This window comes from Alosa alosa, chromosome 2 (genome assembly GCF_017589495.1).
Source record: "Alosa alosa isolate M-15738 ecotype Scorff River chromosome 2, AALO_Geno_1.1, whole genome shotgun sequence".
Classification (NCBI taxonomy): domain Eukaryota; kingdom Metazoa; phylum Chordata; class Actinopteri; order Clupeiformes; family Clupeidae; genus Alosa; species Alosa alosa.
The window spans coordinates 16,432,657-16,453,858 of record NC_063190.1 but is presented as its reverse complement, the minus strand read 5'-3'; the positions used below and the strand labels follow the sequence as shown (position 1 = coordinate 16,453,858).

General features: G+C 39.2%; 1 protein-coding gene across 6 annotated transcripts in view; it reads left to right on the top strand.

The window, feature by feature from the left end:
- The first annotated feature begins 805 nt into the window (after nt 1-805).
- Nucleotides 806-21,202, top strand: part of erg (ETS transcription factor ERG) — a 32,096-nt gene continuing 11,699 nt past the window's right edge. For 3 of the 6 annotated variants that reach the window (XR_007192416.1, XM_048233801.1, XM_048233790.1), the window contains exons 1-3: nt 806-933; nt 7,640-7,721; nt 17,670-17,887. Coding sequence is in view for 5 of the 6 variants with exons in the window: in XM_048233801.1 (XP_048089758.1) it covers nt 7,683-7,721; nt 17,670-17,887 (257 nt within the window). In the remaining variant the exon portion in view is untranslated. Of the gene's footprint in view, nt 934-7,639; nt 7,722-10,252; nt 10,319-14,919; nt 15,035-17,669; nt 17,888-21,202 lie in introns of those variants that run through there. The other 3 variants (XM_048233809.1, XM_048233794.1, XM_048233822.1) reach the window with 2 other exon arrangements.

Below are 21,202 nucleotides of genomic sequence, written 5' to 3'. Positions count from 1 at the left end.
TAAACATGTCTGGAGCTAAAATAACCTCAGCCTTCATTGAAAACACCCCTCATCATAAGTAGTACACTGTGTGCTACACCCAGCCCAGAACTGTCATTAAAAGCCAGTTTGCTCTACACATGGTATTGTTTTGCAAATATAAATATTTAGAACTCAACAGAAAATGCACAGTGATTTTTAAACATCCATTCAGAAGTCATTTTCAGTTTCCAATTGAAAACTGCATTCATTCTAACATGAACTAAATTGTATCGCCTTTGATAGGCGAATATTTGGAATTTGTAAGATTATGTCTAAATCTTTAATTTCAAAAAATATTTAGTCTGACACATTCTGCCATATTCTATATTAAAAGATTCAAAGTGTTTCGTGTGGTTTGTGGTGGCCCAGAGTCATCTCAGTTTCAGAGATATTTTACTTTTATTATGATAAAGTTGTAGACCTCCAAAAGCAAGACCTTGCAGTTTGACTGATTTGCAACATCTGAACAGTTAGCCTACAACCTGTAGCCTATTATGCACCTGAGCCAGATCTGCTTGTCTTAGCCTATCTTATGACTTAAGATAAAACAAACAGAAGTGGAACGCCTAAAGCCACACAACTGACCAAATGTGTTTCGCTCAAGTTTTCAGAGGACAGCCCAGTAAATATATACCTAGGCTAATTATCGTGGCCATATGGAATCATATCTCCGATTTAGTCTACAAGAATGACAGACGTTTGATGCCATTCAAGCATCACGCACAACCCCCCCTCTTTCTTTCTCTGGAGCGCTCATAGTGGCACGTTGCGATAGGTTATTATGCTGAATGTGGTCTGCTCAGTTGGCAGACCTAACGTAACCTATTGCCTAGGCTACGATAGGTTTATTCAGATCCCTTCACGCCAACAAAGTAGCCTAACCTATGAAGATATCGTCCCTTTCATCGAAACGTAAGTAGCTACACAATTTCATTACAACTTAAGCAGGAACGTTTTGAAATTCAGGGTAGTTTGCGATACTTTATTCGTGTGGTTTTCTCAATTTCATTCGTGTGGTCATTCAACATCGTAATATGTTTATTGAACCACGTTTATTAGCCACTCGTAGCTAAGGTGAGACACTGAGATGCACCTGGTGAGATGAGTAGCCTGCTTCCATTGTCACGCAGTTTGGATGTTCTGTTGCAGTGAGAAGCGAATGGCGAATTCAGTTTAAAGGTGTGATTAAAAAACCTACACAATAGGACAATTGTTAGATAGTTTACTGTTGTTCAATTGCTGACCTATGTGATGCAGACATAAAAAAGATTGGGCAGTTAAACTTAGGCTACTTACAAAGTATGTAGCCTACCCTAGCTTATTAATGTTGACACCATCACCCTACATCAGCTGCAGTCCAATTCAGTCCGAGATGAGGTTATAGCTGAAATTACACAGAAACTTTAACTTTGTTAGCAGCTAGGCTACCTCCTCAGTTGTTATATGCCTATGTCTATGTTGTCATGTCTCCAAAACACAAACTAAAAGCCTAAAATTAATAGCTGCCTTCCATAGGCTACTGTAGGCTAAAAATGTACTTGACACAGTGAGCTGACTGTGACAACATTGATTTGAAACACAAGACAATATGAAAAAGAAGGCATTCATTTCATGACAAAGTAATGCAGTAGGCTAGCCTATATAATCCACAAACATTTTGTCTGTTGAACTTAAGGCAGAACCAAAGGCGACAGAGTACCGATCCAGTGTATGATTGAAGTGTTCCCTTAATTTTTTTGAGCAGTATAGTTTTATGGCATCCAATGGAATGTACCGCCCTATAATCATTCTGTGGCATGCTGATATTGTCCATGTAAAGTTTCTTCCTTGATCATGAAAATACATTTTTGTTTATGTTTGTCCAAATTCATGTGGAGATTCAGCAGATTAGGAAATGCATTACATGACAAAATTATTCTAAACACAAAGCCTTGCCTTGTTTAAAGTTATGTAAACCAATACTGCTGCCTTGAAATGACAAATCATTGATTTAGTTAATCCCCAGCAATCTTTGCATCCAATAGTTCAAAACTGGCTTAGAATTCCATGAACAAAAGTCTTATGCAAGGCATAAAATGTTTTTTTTTTTTTAAAGAAAAGACAATGGCTAATTATTGAACCAATAGTTAGAAATTTCCAGTTTTTGAATTTAGATGAATTGGCAAATTTGTAAGAAAAAAAAACCCTGTCCCCCAGCTAGTCCATTATAATGGGGATAGCCTAACACCATGTAGAATACAGGTGAGTATAGAGTATATAGAGTAGGGTGTAGTGTGCTGTTAATATGACATACTAGTCTATGGTACTTCATGACATTATTTATGAATGGGCTATATTAGAATAATGTCACAGTGATGTATAAACTAATGGTGACACCATACTAATAATAGTGTAATAACACCATGAAGTGCTAATTTTTTTTTTTATAGGACTTGGGAAAGACTGCCCAATAGTAGCCTAAATCCTCACAGATGTGTTCCATCATCATTCTTTCTCAGCTCATCTAAGAAACGCCAGTTAAATGCTATGCGCTTCACCTAGACTATTGCATTGGCAGGGAGTCTGCATCCATGTAATCTCCTTTGCAATTTGTAAATGTGCTACTTTTCAAACTCATGAAATTGAGTTTAAGATCTAAAACATATGCTGCACCCTCCTGGTCTCTCTTGTGTGGTGTGTCCTATTACAAGTAGACTGTTGTAGTTATGCTTCTAGAAACATAATTCAATATGATGATAAGGAATTTTAAAAACAGCCATCCTGTTGGCACTTGGTGGTGTCAGCAGTTATCAGTTTTTCCATTTGATGATTTTGACTTTTGCACAATATGATCAATAATGCCAGGTCCCGTAACATAATGATTTTGATCATTTGATCAATGAAGGCTGACTCACACATCTTCTGAAGCTGAGATATAAATGCAAGGTGTGTATATGTTCATATATGAGTGCCAAATTACATGTTTTGCAGCCTCTGCTGCTACGTTTACGCTGTGCCTTTTTTTATGGAAACTAAACTAGAGTTATGAAGTGTCACCTAGACAAAATGTTTTTATATTTGATCTGTTTATTTTCTCTAAACAGAGGCACATATATTTTCAGTTCAGCAGTTATAGTAGACCCCATGCTCTTTAAAAGAATGATCATGGGGTCCAGTATTGAACTTTGTGGAACTCCACATTGTATTGAATTGCACAGCAGCATTTGAAAAGATGCCATGAGCTTAAAATATGAGGAGGATAACTGGGGTAACTCTTTGAATTGAAATTGAGATAATGTTGGCTTGGATAGCATCAGACCCTGTTAAACACATTCAATCAGCAACAGAGGATGCTACATGTAAGTTAGATAATTTCATCATTAACGGTGGGAAACCATTAGTTAGTAGTATACCGAAAAGTATAGCGAAGTATACCGAAATGTCACACTGGCATTTAGAGATAAGGAGGTCAACCTTACAGAGATAATATCAAGGCCATAGTAGAACACCAGTTTGGCCTTGGTTGCGACATTCTGTGACATTCAGGAATTTAGAAGCCATAAAGTCTGAGGAGTCATATGAAAATCCTATAACACTCGAATGTCAAATGCAAAAGATGATTCAGGAGGGCAATAAACTGCCACACTAGCATGACAAGTCAGACTCACAAAGATGTAGGGTCTGGGAACTCACCATTCACAGTGCTCAATCCGAGGGGCGGGATAAACGGTTGTCTTTCAAATTCCCTCTGCACGCAATAGGATAGCGCTACCACTCATGAGTCCCATGTGTTTCCCACCAGTGGAGCTATTTGGCTAGTTGATCAAACTTTTGCCAACTTAAAAAAAAGCTTAACTCGTGTCGCGCTGTTTACCAGCAGCAGCATCCATCTTCTTTGTTTTCAAGTAGCAGGGAATTCACACAGAACCGTTGAAACTCTGCCATCATTATGTTAAGCCCACCCACCGACTCTATACAGCATGTGATTGGCCTGATCGAAGTTTAATTTTTCCAGCTTGCAAGCCAACAGAGAGTTGCTAGACTACCCTGGCTGCAAATTGATTTTTCTGCCGCTAGGGTGCGTCTAGATTTCTAGGCTGCTGCCACACACAAGAATGCATTATTTTCAGACAGACATACTAAAATGTAGTCATATCATAATTCTGTCTGAATATCAATGCATTTTATTCTTTCTTTGGAAATGATTTCTTAATATAAATGCATTCATTTTTTCTTTGGAAATGAAATTAATTGAAATAGTTATCCACTCTCAGCCAAGTCACAGTCAAAATCTAAATCATGGGAAGAGATCTAAATCATTCAAGACATTGCAAGTCATTTACAGCATTTTTAACTCTGGCATACTTTACTGAGTTAATGTGAAGATCACATGGCACAGAGGGCACTTAAACCATGAACCACAGAAATTGTCTGTAGGGGAATGACGTTGCTCTTGTTGGCTGGATGGTGATGAGGGAGAGGGAGCAGACAGTCCTATAAAATGCAATGGTGTTCAACTTGCACTATCAGTAGCAAAATGGACATGGCAGTGCATCCGTCTGAATACAGCCTCAGTGTAAATCTTGGAGGCTGTTGTTGTGTCATCATGTGAGAGGCCATTTGAAAATGACCATTTGTAGAGAGGCTATGCAGACAAAAACTATGGCTCAGCTATTGATGTATTTTTCTCATGAAAGGTAGTCGCTCATTCCAGGTTCTTCTGTCTTGTACATTTGTTGAGTTTTGGTGAGTTGCAGTGCAACAGTCACTGTAAACACACCCTAACACATTAGAATGCTAACAGCTACCGTATAAAACCCAAGGAATGGCGCTGTAGATGGCCATAAAAACCTGGACTGGCTGAATGAGTGGGAAGGAATGAAGTGGTAAACCCCATTCTTGGCCAGCTGAAACAGAGCAGAGGTCTGGCTGTCTAATTGAAACCGTATGTGTCTGTGCGTATATGTCTACACTTCTATGTATATGTCCTTGCCTCATGCCCCCCCCATCTCTCTCTCTCTCTTTCTCTCTCATAGACGTACACATGCATGCAGGATGACATGTCCACATGTTTCCTCTGTTGATAGCTTAAGCTATGTCTCAGTGCATTGATTATTCTAGGCCAGAAGTCTTATTTTTGTTCTGTAAGCTGCAGTTTCTTAGCTCTGAGACTGCGAATTAAACCATCCCATAAATCTTCCATTATAGGTAGTAAAAACTAATTTTAGATTTCCTGCTCTCTGCAGTGTCTCGTCTGATTGGTACCACACTTTTAGAGAGGGCCTGTGCTGTTAAATGGCTTAACGCTGAGACATGCACATGAGGTTATAGGAAAGATCTGATTAACAGATTGCTATTGGCTCATTAAAGGTGTTTTATCACATGGTAAATTGGTCAGTAAATACAGATGGGACAAGGTGGTCAGCCAGTTTAGAGAAAGATTACCTTTCAGTGGTAAGGAATTGTGAGTCTGAAAAAAAAAACACTGTAGCTGAGACTTCATAGTTTTTGTCTGCATAGCTTCTCAACTATGAAGACAAATGAAGTGCAGACTATGTTGTAATTTTGTAATTCCACCACATTATTATCCAGTGTTGTAGTTCAGTCTCATATTTTATGTGAGACTAGCGCAGGTATACGAGGAGACCACACATTTCCAAATGGCCTGTCACATGACTCAACATTCAAGTCTCCCAGATTTGCACTGAGGCTGTACTCAGACTGATGGTGGTCGCCCAGGTGCAGTTTTCCCTCACTGCTCAATACAAAAGCAAATAGCCTACATAACACAGCGGCTTATCAACAGAATGCACACGTAGCCTCCAGTGCTTTGCTAAAATCTGATTTGGTGTGTGGATGCTAATAACTTACAGATGTTATTCCCACTAGCCTAGCCAGGCTATGTGCTGTATATTTTTGTGGCCGGGCATACCATCCTGTAAGAAAATGTAAAGGTTTCACGGCACAGTTTAACTAACTTTGGCAAAAAATAGCAGTAGTCTCTGAGGCTATTGTCTGCTTTATTGTTGCTGTTTGAAAAATTTTTGCAGACCTTTTAGGTAGTAAGCGTTGAGTAAGTTTGACGTTTTATGCATTGGGTTCTATCCAATAACTTTAACATTCAGATGGTGAGTGATATTGTAATGAGCATTTAGAGAATTACCCAGGGTCAGTGAATGAGATAACTAGACAACCCTCTCCCTGCTGTCTTTCAGGGGGATTATCTAAATGGGTGTTTCTCATCACCTTTAGAATTTCTGGGGCAGCCGTGGCCTACTGGTTAGGGCTTCGGGCTTGTAACCGAAGGGTTGTCGGTTCGATCATCTGGTGTGTCCGGCCAGTAGAAACGGCAGAAGTGCCCTTGAGCAAGGCACCTAACTCCTCACTGCTCCCCGAGCGCCGCTGTAGCAAGGCAGCTCACTGCGCCGGGATTAGTGTGTGCTTCACTTCACTGTGTGTGCTGTGTGTTCACAAATTCACGGATGGGATAAATGTAGAGACCAAGTTCCTTGTATACGCCAGTGTACTTGGCCTAGAAACCTGATATACATTTACATTCTGAAAGTAAACATCTCTGGGCATCATCATTTTGTACAGTGTCAGTGTACAGAACAGTGTAAAAAAACATTTTTTCTCAAAGCATAATGGTCTTTTAAAATGAATGAACAAGACACGAGCACATACTGTACATTCTTATTAATTGTCCATATGTTTTGTTATTTTAAATCTACTACTGACACCATAATGTCTTCAATATACAATGCCTTGTTTATATTCCCATTTGAACCCCATTGTTTCCCTAGGGCTGCTTACATATGGGCTATGGCATATTTTTTTGTATTTGTGCATGTTTGTCTCCTCCTTGTGTTGACTTTTTTGTCTAAGTGAGTGTTTTGTGATTGTGTGAAGTTTCGATAACGCCACTCTGTTCCAGAGCCCCAATGCATTAGAAAGGACTGTGGAAGGGCTTAAGCCCTACTGAAATAGTTAAACTTGGCCTATTACAAATGCATTGTGGACCTTCAGTGTGCATATGCATTTACTCTTTATAGTGTATTCAAAACTTTGTGAAACTGTTGCTTATGAAAGTAGAAATAATACACAATGCATTGCTCACATCTATGTGCAGTGCAGCCTATGATTACCATGATTGTACAAGTAGTTATGCTGAGCTGCTATTTGCCACAGGCCAACTGTCTCTATTGTGATGGGTCCCAGATGTGAATTGTGGGACAGGGTGCAGAGGAGATGTTATCTCCATATCTTATCTTATCTCCAGGGAGACTGGTTAACCTTTCTAGGCACACATGCAAAATAATTATTAGGCCTGGGCCATGCAAGTTTATTTATGGTGTGTACTGTGTAGCAAGCTACCAAATGCAAGACCTTTAAGGATACATAATCCAAAATCAAAAAAGAAATGATTGTGGTCATTGTGTTAGATTAGTCTAGATTAGTTTGTCTGTATGAGTGAATTATGTATGCATAAAAGACACACACACACACACACACACACACACACACACACACTCACACATACACACACACACACACACACACACACACATACAAATCATATTAATTTGTTTAGAAATTGACAGTTTCTCTCTATCTGTCTATCTATCCCTGACAACTTTAGCGCAGTATATTTGACCCATTTCTTCAGATGTCTGCCAGAGGATATGATTCAGTCTGGAACAGACCCAACAGGACACACCAAAGTAAGTGAAAACACAAAGGAACTTTGCCCTGTAGCCAGTCATGGACATCTGCATTGCAAATTATCCATTTCAAACATAGTTGCTACAGTTTACACAACGTTCTTACTGTGGTATTGTTTTGTACTCACCTTTTTCTAAAAACATAAATCCATATAATATTGATTCTTCTTCAATTAACCAAGGGGAATTCTGCTTAACTAGATGCATTAAAAGCACAATTTGTCTTGGTGGTTTATACTTTTACTGTACCACTGAATCAATGTGATTACTGTACCAGGCTGAGTGAGTTTCTCTCAAATAGTGGCTCTCCCTCTGGGAAACTAAAGCATATTTACTGTTGCTGCCTCTGAAGTCAAATCACTGTCCAAAATGCAAAAGCCCCTGAAGACTTTGCTCTTCCTCTCTTTTGATTTGAAATGAAATGATGCATGTGCAATGAATAAAGGAAGGGAGAACAGTAAATTTGGGCACTGGTCAGTCAGAAATGTGGTCTGAGGGAAGCCTTCCCATTCTTTCCTCCATATTATTGAATTTATGTTGATCTTACACTGTGCAGTATAAAGTGTTGTCTCTATATTTATTTCCAACATTTCTCTATGTTAGCAGCACATATCATTACAGTTTGGTCTCCTAAACTGTTTTGCGCCTACACAGAGAGTTGAATGATATATAATGGCTTTGATCTGAATCCTTATGTACTGGTCAGTGGCTGGTGACTCACAATAAATTCCACAATTTCCTATATGCATTTCCTATATTTTTTCTGAATATAGAACCCTATATTTTGGGGCATTTTGCCTTTATTCAGATAGGACAGTGAATAGTGACAGGAGACGAGTGGGAAGGAGAGATGGGGTGGGATTGGAAATGACAGTTGATCCGATTTGAATCCAGGTCCCCGTGGGCACTGGCATGTGGTATGAATGCTGCAGCCGCTTACCCTGGAAAATCCAGAGTTCTCGCAAGAGCACAATTTGAATTGTCTCTGCGAGACACTCTGGCAATGAGTAATGATGCACCTTACTTTTGTCACTTGTATCAGGGGGAGCCAATCACATCGGTGTATCTAATATAGGCGGGCCAAAGGCGAGCTAAACAGATTGTAGTGTTATCCAATTGCGCCGAAGTCCGGAATCAGTCAGTAAACATTGGTCGTATAGTCTTATCCAATTGCGTGCAGTGAGATTTTCAAATGAACGCTTGGTGCTGCCCCTCGAGTGGGCCATTATATTATTCGTGGCCAGACCCTTAATCTCTCTTGCACCCCAACTCCCCCCAAAAACTTTTTTTTGACGTATGAGTTTTTAATTGTGATCTTCCAGGCTATATGATCACATGAGCCACATGAGATTTATTTTTATGGTTTTACAGTTGACAGAATGCATGCCTCAGCCAGCAATCAAGAGTCAAGAGTTACCATCATAACTGTGTTGGCCTGAATCTATTGATTGTCTCTAGCCTTAAATAATCCTATAATAAAGCTTGATATTGGGAATTTGTTCTTTATTAGTGATATACTCCCCAGACAGTATAACTTTTTGCCATTAGTTCGGATCTTACCACATTGCATTTTTTTTGTTTATGAACTGGTATTGTTTCTAAAGTTTTCCTAGATGGATTAGATTTTATGTTTTCTTTTCTCTTTCTTTTCATAATTTTAACTACTGAATAATATGTATTCCAGTTATGACACCTATTTAATGTTGTGTGGGTGTAGGATAACACCTGTTGTCAAAAGACCGTATTGGTGAACATGTTCCAGAATCCACAGTATCCAAAAGGATCATTTATATTATTATCATGGTAATCACATGTTGTTTTGTAGCTTTAATCCCCCCCATATAATTGATTTAGAAATGAAAAATACATGATTGTGCATTTGCCAGCGTTATTCATTGGCTTTTTTTGCATTCAAGTGCCATTTCTGGCCCCCAATATCACTCACTAACAACATAGCAATGCTCCAACTCTGTGAATATATATACATGGCAAGTCACCGTTCTCAGCGTTGCTGCTTGCTTTTTGTGTTGTGGTCATCCTTTCTTTACAAGTTACAATAAGGTCCCCGTGGATACATCTGATTCTAGTCCTTTGAGGACTGTAGATCCTTCATAAATGAAAGCTTGATCCACGCCTGTGAGATGCAGCAGTTAAGCGTTATCCCTGTCCTCACGCTCCAAATTCCTACTGAAAGAACAGGCCAGACACTACACTTTGGGATCCAAGAAATCTGGCATTCAGGAATTTTATTTGCGCTGGGATCAGACTGTAGACCTTTCCTTCTCCTTTTTTCTTTCCCAGATTTTTAGTGGTGTGTTCTTTTCATTTGTCAGAGACTGGGGATAGATGGGTTGTGGGGGACAAACTTGTGGTCTGGTCACATTCACTTGAGCTTTAAGCAGCCTCCACATGTGCAGAAAACCTGGGCAGATATTTTTGTCATTTGTAAGCCAGCAGATCCTGCTGGTAGCTGCCAAGCTGTGACAGAGGTGCTGACAGACTTGCTCATATGTGCTCAGCTCTAGCAGCACACAGGCCTGCCCAGATGTGCTCGGCGTGGCAGCAGGGGAGACATTAGGGCTTCACAGCACACCAAGGTAATCCCCCCTCGCCTCTCCTCTTCTCTCCGCTCGGCCTCACACTTTCACACACACACACACACACACACCTTCATTCTCTGCCTACTTAAGTAGCTGACCCTCTGCATGTGGCACTTTTTTTTCTGTCTGCGTGAAGATAGGAATCTGTAATCACTGTGTAAGAGAAGAACAGGCAAACATTTCTGCTTTAACACATTGTGAATGTGGTTGCTGTCGCATGCTAATCCTCAAGTGACTCACCTTTCATTTGTCTTTTTTAACAGTCTCTCTCATCTACGTACAACAATGCATGTGCGTAATAATGCTATAGTCCTATAGTCAGTGTTGACATGTTATATTCCATATTGCCTATTGAAAAGGGACTATTATAACGTTTGATTACTTATGCTGTTGTGGTAACAGCAAAGTTGTGTACCAAGTTAGGCTCATCTGTGTCTTTGGGTAGAATGTATGACTAAGGGCTCTGACGAAGCTGAATAATCAGTGGTGACTTTTTATTTCCACTGTCATGATGACTTACGCTATCCTGCTCAGTACTCCTAGTCTGGTGCACTCTGCCTGTTTGTAATGGCTGTAGTCGCTTTCAACTAAAAACATTCAATGCTCAGTTTTTGGCTTGTTGTGGGACCACAGCTGAGGCCTGCTCTTGTAGACAGGCATTAGTTGTACTGAAAAGCACACTTGTTGCCCCCTTAATTACGTTATTTTAAAGTCACTGGGCAGACTTGAGGGGGATTTTTGTAGTGAAATACCGCTGGTGTGCCAGAGCTTGAAAAAGGTTTTGTGTTTTATCCACCAGACACTACTCAGCTTATTTTCCAGTCTGAAGTAGTTCTTCTGTATCATGCTTTCGTGGTGTAATTATTCAGAAACTGTATTTGCTCAGAAGTTATCTGAATACTACAAAGCGAAAAATTATTTTTACAACTATGTCACTCTAGTAGAGGCTTGTGCTCGAGGAAGATCATTTGTTGTGGATGAAATTAAATGTAAAGATGAATGATTGTTTTGTCAGAAAATATATGTCATTGTAAGGAAACAAGTAAAAGTCCATCCACGTGTGAATGAAAGAATTTGGTTTCATTCCTCCTCTGGCCACGGGCATTCTTTATGGCAGTGATTTCCTGTGGCGTGGCTGCACCCCCACCCCCAGCTGTGAGGCATGACTCATTGCGCTCAGATACCAGTGGTCTGGATCTGACCTAGTGAAATGGAGATTTGGGTGATAGTGGAGTGGAAAGAGATGGCAGGTTCTCTGGTGCAGAGTGAAAAATGCACGCAGCACAGATACAGACCAAACACACACCAACTTAAGATTTATGGGATGCCACATCCCTACATGTACAGTCTCATAGAGTGCATGCCCCTCTCACTGCTGAGTAGGCAAGACCTTGTGGTCTACCACTTCCTGGTCTTGCAGTACATGTAGGGTTATATTCCCTCCCTAAGATCTGAATCTTTTTGCAGAGATGCTTAATTTGACATCATGACATTTCTCTTGTTAACTTTGTCATTGTCATGAATTTTATCATTTGTGAATTTTATAATTCACAAATATGTGGCATGAAGTCTTAGTAAATATTTTCTTCTGAGTTATAGTACAACATGTATGAAAAAGCAATAGTGGCTCTCTGGCCATCGCTATGATATCTGATGATGTAGTACTGCTAAGGAATCTGAAATAGAGAACATATGATTCTCCTGGGAGCCAACCAGCTACCATGCCTGAGGCAAGTGTTTTGTCAAGCAACAGATGGTCATGATGACCAAAAAGGAAAACATATTATTTTTAATATAACTGTCTGGCTATGATGATTAATTTAAGTCAGGTGAGGAGTAGGGCAGCTGAATTCTGAACCAACTGCAGGCGGCAGATCTGGGAATGGTCAATGTCAGCGTATAGAGCATTGCAATAGTCCAGTTGAGAGGTTATGAAAGCATGGATGACTCTCTCTAGATCACTCTGGGGCAGGTAGGCTTTGGTCTTAGCTATGGTTCTCAGGTGGAAAAAAGCTTTTCCTGACTACTGTACTGACCTGCTGCTTAAACTTGAAGGCACTGTCAAAAATCACGCCCAGATTTCTGACAGAGGGCCTGATGTTAGAGGCTAGAGGGCCCAGGGAATCGGTGGAGAAGACTGGAGAAGTTTTGCCCAAAATAATTATTTCGGTCTTACTCTCACTGAGGTTGAGGAAGTTTGCACCCATCCATGCCTTGAATTCAGACAGACATTTATTTATTAAATAAATATTAATCATGCGATTAAATTCAGTAATCCTGCAGTAACCCATGTATGATCTACTCTTGTCTAATACATGTCATAAATAATAACTTATTATATTAAATAATCCTCGCCATTCTTGTATTTTATTGTACTTTAGCATTCCTTAATTTTTTCTGCTTGACTCATTGAGGCCTTTATTTTATTAAGTTAACAACAGGTAGTAAACTAAACTATTATGTTGCATTTTCTAAGGACACTTCCTGTGTATTGGACACATCGTGTATAAACTGAATCACAGCGTTTTATGTTACATCTGTGGCATGTACGAAAACACTTGATTGTGGGTTGAGTGCCCACAAGATGCCCAATAGCTCAGTCAATCAAAATCAGATCAAGCTTTAATCCAAAAGAAGAATTAAGAAAAGAAAGGCATCCCATTTATAGCCCACCCATGAGTATTAACCTCATACTGTAGCTGATTTTCTTTTGCAAATCAATGTATAAATCTTAGGTTAGGAAGTCCTTTGAGTCTTGTAGGGAACAGGCTGGGGACCGTTTTCTTAGCACTCTGACCATATACCCTGTGATGGGAGAGGCTAATGAGTCTATTAAACACACTGGTGCCTCAGGTTGATGTGGATAAGCACAGTGCTGTGTGGTTTACTAAGCCTAAGCCAGATGTCTTGAAGCCTGGACAGGTGCTTTCGTGGTTGCTCAAGTTTCCTGGTAAGCTGAATGAATCATTGGTGCTTGTAGATCAGGCTATTGCCACCGATGGTATGTCTGCCCCTAAGATTGACGTTAGGCCTGAAGTTCATCCAGTCTCTGCTGTGTTCAGTAGACACGTTTTTGGTTACTGTGAGGAACATAATTTTCAGCTGTGATAATCTTTTATTTTCCCTTGTTTACTGTGAAGTGTGAAGCACCCAGGTATTTATATCTGAGAAAGTTCTGCATTCAGATGGTTTCTTCACCGTTTGCTTTTGGTGTAGGTGTGTGTCACAAGCTCTAGATGGAGCTATCAACAGGCAGAAACATAAGTCACCCACCCCCCCATTATCCCTCGTTATGAGTAATTTCTACATTCAATGACCTGATTGCCAGGTATGGGGTGCCAGTGGCATGAATGTTGACTTAATGTATGAGCTCTTGATGTTTTTGTTTCCTCCATTAATTGTATTTGTGTTGAGGGTGTTCTCTGTAGAGGACAGCTGTGGGGAGGAAAAGTGGATGATAATTATAGCCTAGAGCTTGTAAGGTGTGTTGCTGATCAGGACATTCCTGTGAGCAGGCCCAGCCCAGCTTCCCAGAACCCCATGGAGAAAGCGTTTCCACTTAGAGCCCACTGGACGCTTGTGTGCCACCAGCAGAAGCCAGCTCGAGCTCAGTGTGAGAGGGGGACAGGGGTCATTTCCTACAGACTTCCTGCAGAAGGCCATAAAAATTTCAACAGATGCAAGGGACAAAGTTGGAAAGATATAAGGAAGACAACATGTTGGGCATGAAACAAACATGATATGATCCTGAAGTAAAAAAGTTGTGATCATTGGTTGTAATATGGTTTATGTGAACAACAATCAAATAATACAGACTTGTATTTACTTGTGAAACCCAAACAGAAAGTGTTTTATACAACTTAATACATAAATGACAGTTTGCCCTTAAGGCAGTAAATCCAATCCAACAGTATGGATAACATTTAAATTGTTTCAAGAACAAAATGTGAGATAGATAACTATCCATTTTGTTAAATTAACTGTTAACAGTATCACAACATGGTCATTGCACTTAATTGTTAATTATTGTGTTAAATAAATGGGCTTTGTGTTGATTTCAATCTACAGTTGATAGTCAGGCCTGTTACCAAACCTGTTTGTTCCTCTGAAAACCCTTCTTTCTCAAACTGTAATAAGCATTATTCAGCTGACAATGGCCTGATGAGAGAAAGTGGTATTGAAAGCAGAGAGTGGTCTTGAAAGTGGAATTAGTTTCATAAAGAAAATTATATATTTAATTTTTTTAGATCTTGTGCAATCCTCAGGCGTCTCTGTCATTAAAAATAGTGTTCAGAATCTCCATACTTGGATTTTAAGATATAGCCAACTTTTACTGATATACTTTTTCTCATTATCATTTTGCACCTTGTCACCTGGTCAGTGAGAATTGAGTATCCCTCCTGACTTGACCTTAGAGCAGAAATCTTCTAACGCTCATCATCAGGAACAACATTGTTTTACCTCCTCTTATCTCCTAGCTCCCAAATATCCTGTTTCTTAGAGTTGTGGTGGCCAGAACCAATAGAAACCTCTTCCTGCTATTGGCTGAATTCACTTCCCAACGTTAGCACAATCTCATCCGCTCCAAACAACGCTTAGTAGACCTCTAACTTGCTCACTATTCAGAAAAAAGACAAAAAAAAAACAGAATAACAGTCACATATATAAAACAGGACTAAAAAGTCCTGATCAAGAATGGCAAGCACTATAAAGGTAAGTCACAAATTTTTAAAACTTTGCACACTGGTGAATTTAGATAGTTCTGTAGTTACTATCAACGATTTTTAAAAACATTATGCGGCAATCAGATTGAGAGGGAGCGGTAACACCCGTACCAGTAAAGCAAGATTTCCTTTTTGCTGTCTTGTAAATTTCCTTTTCCTTGTTCCAGCTGTTGAGATGGCTTTACAAATCTCAAATATCTCCATGATACTGGAGATTTGGTTCATTGGTTTGTGAATTGTCAAGTGGATATTGATAGGGTAGTCACATTTAATTTTTAACATTGTTCTGGACGGAGTAGTTTTATTTTGAGGGTTTATCAATGATTAACTGATCAATTAACCGTGGCAATAAAATAATTTTATACAATATACAAACCAACATCGAAGAAAAACGTACAAATATTAACCATTCATAAAATTATTATATATACCATACTCTTTTGTATCACAACTACAATACAGAAAATATTTTTTATGTGACTTTGTTGCTTAATCAATTTTGCATTTTGTCCATCAAGTTGTTCATAATGAGTACTTGAGCTTCTCATGAACAATAATTGTAAAACATGGAAGCTGTAATCATTTGTTTTGATGTTCAGTCTAAATAACACAATTGGAGATTCCGTCTGCTGTACAACATTTTTGTACAGCGGTATTATGGTTTGATCCTTGAGGGAAGAAGCTTTCTGAGCTAATGCGTATTAGTTATAGGCATTGTGTTCTGATATTTCAGCTATTTCAATATTGACTCAGGACCTCAGGCAGTCAGACATTTTAAGAAGTACTCTCTTTCCTTTTTACAGTACATGTTGAAATACATTATCTGTCATACAACATAGTAAAGCATTCATACTACTATTAATACAACAACAACAACAATACTACTACTACTACTACTACTACTAATAATAATAATAATAATACAGTAATAATGTGCCATTGATTTGCTGAAAGAAAAATGACAAGGCCTTCACTTATCTGGCATATTGCCATTAAATTAGACTGTTAGTAAATGCAACATAGCAAGTCATTAGTCCCAGAAGGGGGAGAGGAAAATGTCTACATTGCTGTAAGGACATTAGGGATGCAAGGATGTAGAGTTCAGATACACTTAAGATGAGTGATATATATAAATAAATATTAATTTATATAATAATATAAATATTTATATATATTTGTAAATTATGAGATAATAAAATGAGAGGTACTATATTGTATCTGCAGCATATCACACAATATTCAGCAAAATAAATAATTTTACAGAATGATCTGTACTTCTGTCAGTGTTTTAGGATAAGGAACATGGAACATAAATAGCTGTAAAACATCAAGAATCACCATATTGTATATATACAGTACACAGTATATATATATATATATATATATATACTGTATATATTGTATAACAAAGTAGGGAAGGCAATCTCTCCTGTCCGAATGGAAAAGAAACAAAGTGAAGGAATCAGGGAGTTGGCTGCAACAATAACACATACAACATTATGCTGCTGATGGGAGGGAAATGTAAGGGCAAGTGTACACTGTTGATGTTACTCAGAGGTTAATGCCCTTCATTCTTGTGATGTAAATGCCAGGGTGTGCTCCTCGTCTCTTCCACCTCCATTAGTGAGGGCCATGCTTTCGAAAGCCTTCACCATGTAGCCCACAATCAGAATGCCGATGGACAAGCACTTCCTTTTTTCCATCAGGAACTTTCAATGCAGGAAATGCCCTGAGAGCAGAGCTTCCTTTCTGCTGGCATACCGCTGAGCCAGTGTCAGCCATCGGCCTGTTCTCCATGAATGAACATCATGTATCATTGAATTCCATTGTCTGTCACAGCTGTATCAAAGTCAGGGGACACTGTACTTTAGGTGAAGCAGTGTAATTGTATGACATCACAAACTCATATGAATGGAAAGGTTTTCAGGGAATAAAAACTCTTTGTTATTGCTACTGCTTTGCTGAATCTGAAATTATTTGTAACATCATTCCCCAATCCCTTACCATCCAAGCTTTGAGATTCCACACAATATTGAGTCCATTATATTGGGTATGGGTGTCACTAGTTTTCAGCTTTGTGTATGGGTGTTACTAGTTTTCAGCTTTGTAGATTATTCCCAGATCAAAGCCAAGGGATTTTATCATTTTGGGGTTAGTATAGAACTTTTAGGTACACTTAAACCTTTTAAGCAGAAATGATATAATGATATCTTTTGCTGCTCTTTTAGGTGTAAGTTACTTTTATAACAGGGGCTAGATGTTTCCTATTCTTCTAATGATCATTGTGACCTGTCATTAGTCAATGTAGTGGCAATGTTGATCCCTTTCTCATTGAAGACTGCATTGAAATGTATTACTTGTCTACCAAAGGGTAAAATGTTTTTGTGTTCTGATTAAATTACCAACACTGTTTTGAGTTGAGTTGTATGATAGATAGATAGATAGATATATAGATAGATAGATAGATAGATAGATCAATATATGTAGATACGTAGATAGATGACATTGTATGTAGGTTGTATATTATATTATAGATACTGTAGATAGATTACACAATAGATGTTTGTCCATTGATAATAGCATAAGGCCTTTTATGTATATGAAAAATATATCTTTCATCTCAGGAAGCATTGTCAGTGGTGAGTGAGGATCAGTCATTGTTTGAGTGTGCCTACGGACAGTCAAGTCATCCCAAGACCAATATGACTGCATCTTCTGCCAGTGAGTATGGCCAGACCGCCAAGATTAGTCCCAGTGTCCACCCACAAGACTGGCTAACCCAGCCGCTGGCCAGAGGCAGCATCAAAATGGAATGCAACACCAGCCAAGTCAATGGCTCCAGGTAAGGTCTTCCTCACCCTGCTGTATGGACCCTTTCAACAATAAAAACAAAAACAATGCTTGAACGTTCTATTTGGTTCCCAATCTACTTCCTCTGCATTAAGATAACATATGGAATGTTAAAAAGGAAGTCTTGTGGGGCCAACTATGATGCTGATAATGGAACTCTCTTGAAAGGGTCCATTGATTGTGACTGTTCACCCTAAGCACAGCACGAAATCTTGCAGGGATACCTAACTGAACTGGAAGATTGTGTGTGTCAGTTTAACATTGCTAGGAAGGATAGCTCTGCTTTGGGGTTCAGTGGTGTGTGATGCAAAGGTCCAGAGTATGTTTCACTTTTCTGTGCACTATTCAGTTTGTGATGAAATCATTCATTCACAGTAGTCTTGAAGTGTCACCACAATCAGAAAGGCTCTCCCTAAACACAGTGTTTTGGTGTGTCGATTCTGGACTGCAGTAAAACCATAGTTGACTCTGTGGAAGAGGATCCACTCTTTTATATGAAGGGCTATTAAAAACACAATGATTTGTAGTTACAGGTAGATATATACTTATGAACACAGAGCCTAATATTAATGTTAATACATCCTCCATGCTGCACCTTTAATTACCCAAATTAGCTATCTGACTTTGAAAAGTGTTGGTGGTGGAAGTTAAAGAGAATACTGATTTTCATTCAAATAAATCGAAACAAATTCGAATTAAACGATTTATCGCCCAGCCCTATGTTTGAGGTTGTCAGAAGTGCTAGGAAAGAAGGTATTCTTGGAAGAGTTGTGTTTCAAGAGTTTGAAGATGGAGAGGGACGCCCCTGCTCTGATGGGACATGGCAGATCGTTCCACCATTGGGGAACCACAGATGAAAAAAATCTGGATTGCCGTGGGGGCGGCAGTGCAGGCGACGTTCCTTGGAGGAGTGCAGCGGCCTTTATGAAAGCACTTAAGTGGGTGCAGACTCAGCAATCACTTTGCAAGCATTAGTGACTTGAATTTGATGCGGGTGGCCAAGTGAAGCTCAACGGACAGCGGAGTAACATGTGCCCTTTTTGGTTTACTGAAGACCAGACAGGCTGTAGCATTCTGGACGATCTGTAATGGTTTTACCGCTCAAGCTGGATGGCCCATGGGGAGTAAGTTGCAGTCAAGGCGTGAGATAACCATGGTCTGTACTAGGAGCTAAGTGGCGTGTTGGGTTAGGTACGGTGTGATTGTTCTATATTGAATAGTGCAAAGTAGCATAACCGGGTGACAGAGGCAACATGGACAGAGAAGGTTAGCTGGTCATCAATCATGACACTTAGAAAGTTTTAGCTGGAGGTGATGTTCTTTCATCCAAGTGGATATGCCAGAGAGACAGCCCAGGATCCACATCGAGACTGTGGCATCATCAGGCGGGAAGGATAGATAAAGTTGTGTATCATTTGCATAGCAGTGATATGAGAAGCCGTGTGTGGATTATTGGGTCCAATGAAGTAGTGTACACAACAAAGAGAAGGGGCCTCAGCACTGAACCTTGGAGCACCCCTGTGGCAAGGCAGTGAGATGCGGAATTGTGTCCTAGTCATGACACATTAAACAAACGCCCTGTGAGGTAGGATTCAAACCATGATTGAGAGTATGGATAGTAGGATGCGGTGGTTGACTGTGTCAAAAGCAGCTTATAGGTCAAGAAAGATGAGTTGAGCAAGGACTGGCAGTAAACATTCCCTTTCATTGGGCTAAACTAGTTTTGCTTCCAACTAATTGTCTTACTAGTCATAGTGCCCTATCTTGGCGATCTGAAATGTCTGGTCAGAGATGCAAAGTTTACTTTCAATAATTTAATGGCGTGGTTTTATGAGCAAACTCTGGGTGCATTGTTCAAAAGGGTTGTTCTTATGTTTCTTAAACAGTCATGGGTGTGTTTTGGGCATAGTATCCAATGATAATGACATCTGTAATTATCTTTAAGAGCCAGAAGCGCAACATCAAACAGTCCGTCGGCATTTTGACAGTCAACGCATCTGAAGGAATCTGCTTACACAATTCCACTAGTAGGCTACTTGCTTTACTAAAACCTGTGTGTGAATAGCCTACATGCATTCTGCACTCACCTATTATTTGAACTCATAGGCAAAGGGAAACTAACTTCACCATGGTCTCATAGTCAACGGCAGAACAGTTCTACACAATTATTTACTTTCACTATTGACAACAACACTAGCAACACTTACTCTAATAATGTTCGAATGACTCAATAAAAATCCTAAGGATATTTATCCTGCAGAGGAGTTTTTTGGGACCGGTTGCTAAAGGCTGCTTATATCTTGTGACAGTGCATCTTCAGCTGTGCTTTATATGCGCCTTTAGCTATAGACCAGGTTTTTCTTGGTCAGTGACGTAATGTTTTTTAGAGGGTGTAAGATAGCGATTTTTGGATTTCATGATGGGGCCCACAGTCTTTTATAGCTAGTTAGAAGTAGGCCTGGGTTGGTGTTCAAGGCAGTGTATTCATATATTTTATTTGAAGACATATGAAATGTTGTCAGCCACAGGCAACAAACGTATGATATTCACGTTTTGTCAGGTCTGACTTGAACACACATATCTTACATCATATACTGTAGATATGAAGGGAGGTACTGCCTGCATTCAGAAAGCAAAATCTCACAAAAACTAAATAAATAAATACATATTTTGTGCCATTGGCCCAGACTCCAAAAGGTCCCTGGACCCCACTTTGAGAACTTCTGCTTTACACAAATTATGTTTGAAGCCACTTATTTATGCTTCCCCTATTGGTTCTGAACTCTTCTGTTGTGAGTAATATGCTGTATATGCTGAAATATATTATTTTGCTATAGCCCTGTGTTGTTGTGCTAATGTGTTAATGCAGCTCTGTTGCAATTTATGATTTCTATGTATTTTAAAAAATAGTATTTTCAGACATGTTTAATCTCTGTTTTGTGGGCCAATGTTGTATTGTTAAATTTTGCTTGCTTCCTAAATTGATTGTCCTTGTCATCAAATTTGCATGTAGGACATTTACAACAAATGGAGAACCACCCTTTTTTGGGTCAGAATGTGACCAAACATGTAATGGGATTATAAACAAGGACTGTACTGCACCTTTATTTGTACTGATGTTATGGATTGAGTGATGAATGACAAACTTAGAACTGAAGCAAGCATAAACACAGTTGCAATTGTGAAGTCACTTTATTTTCCTTTCATGTAACATTTGGTCTGTACAGCAAGAGGACAGGATAAACAGCAGAGTTTGAAATATGTATTAGACATGTGTAGCTGACATTTTGTTTGAAAAATTATATCT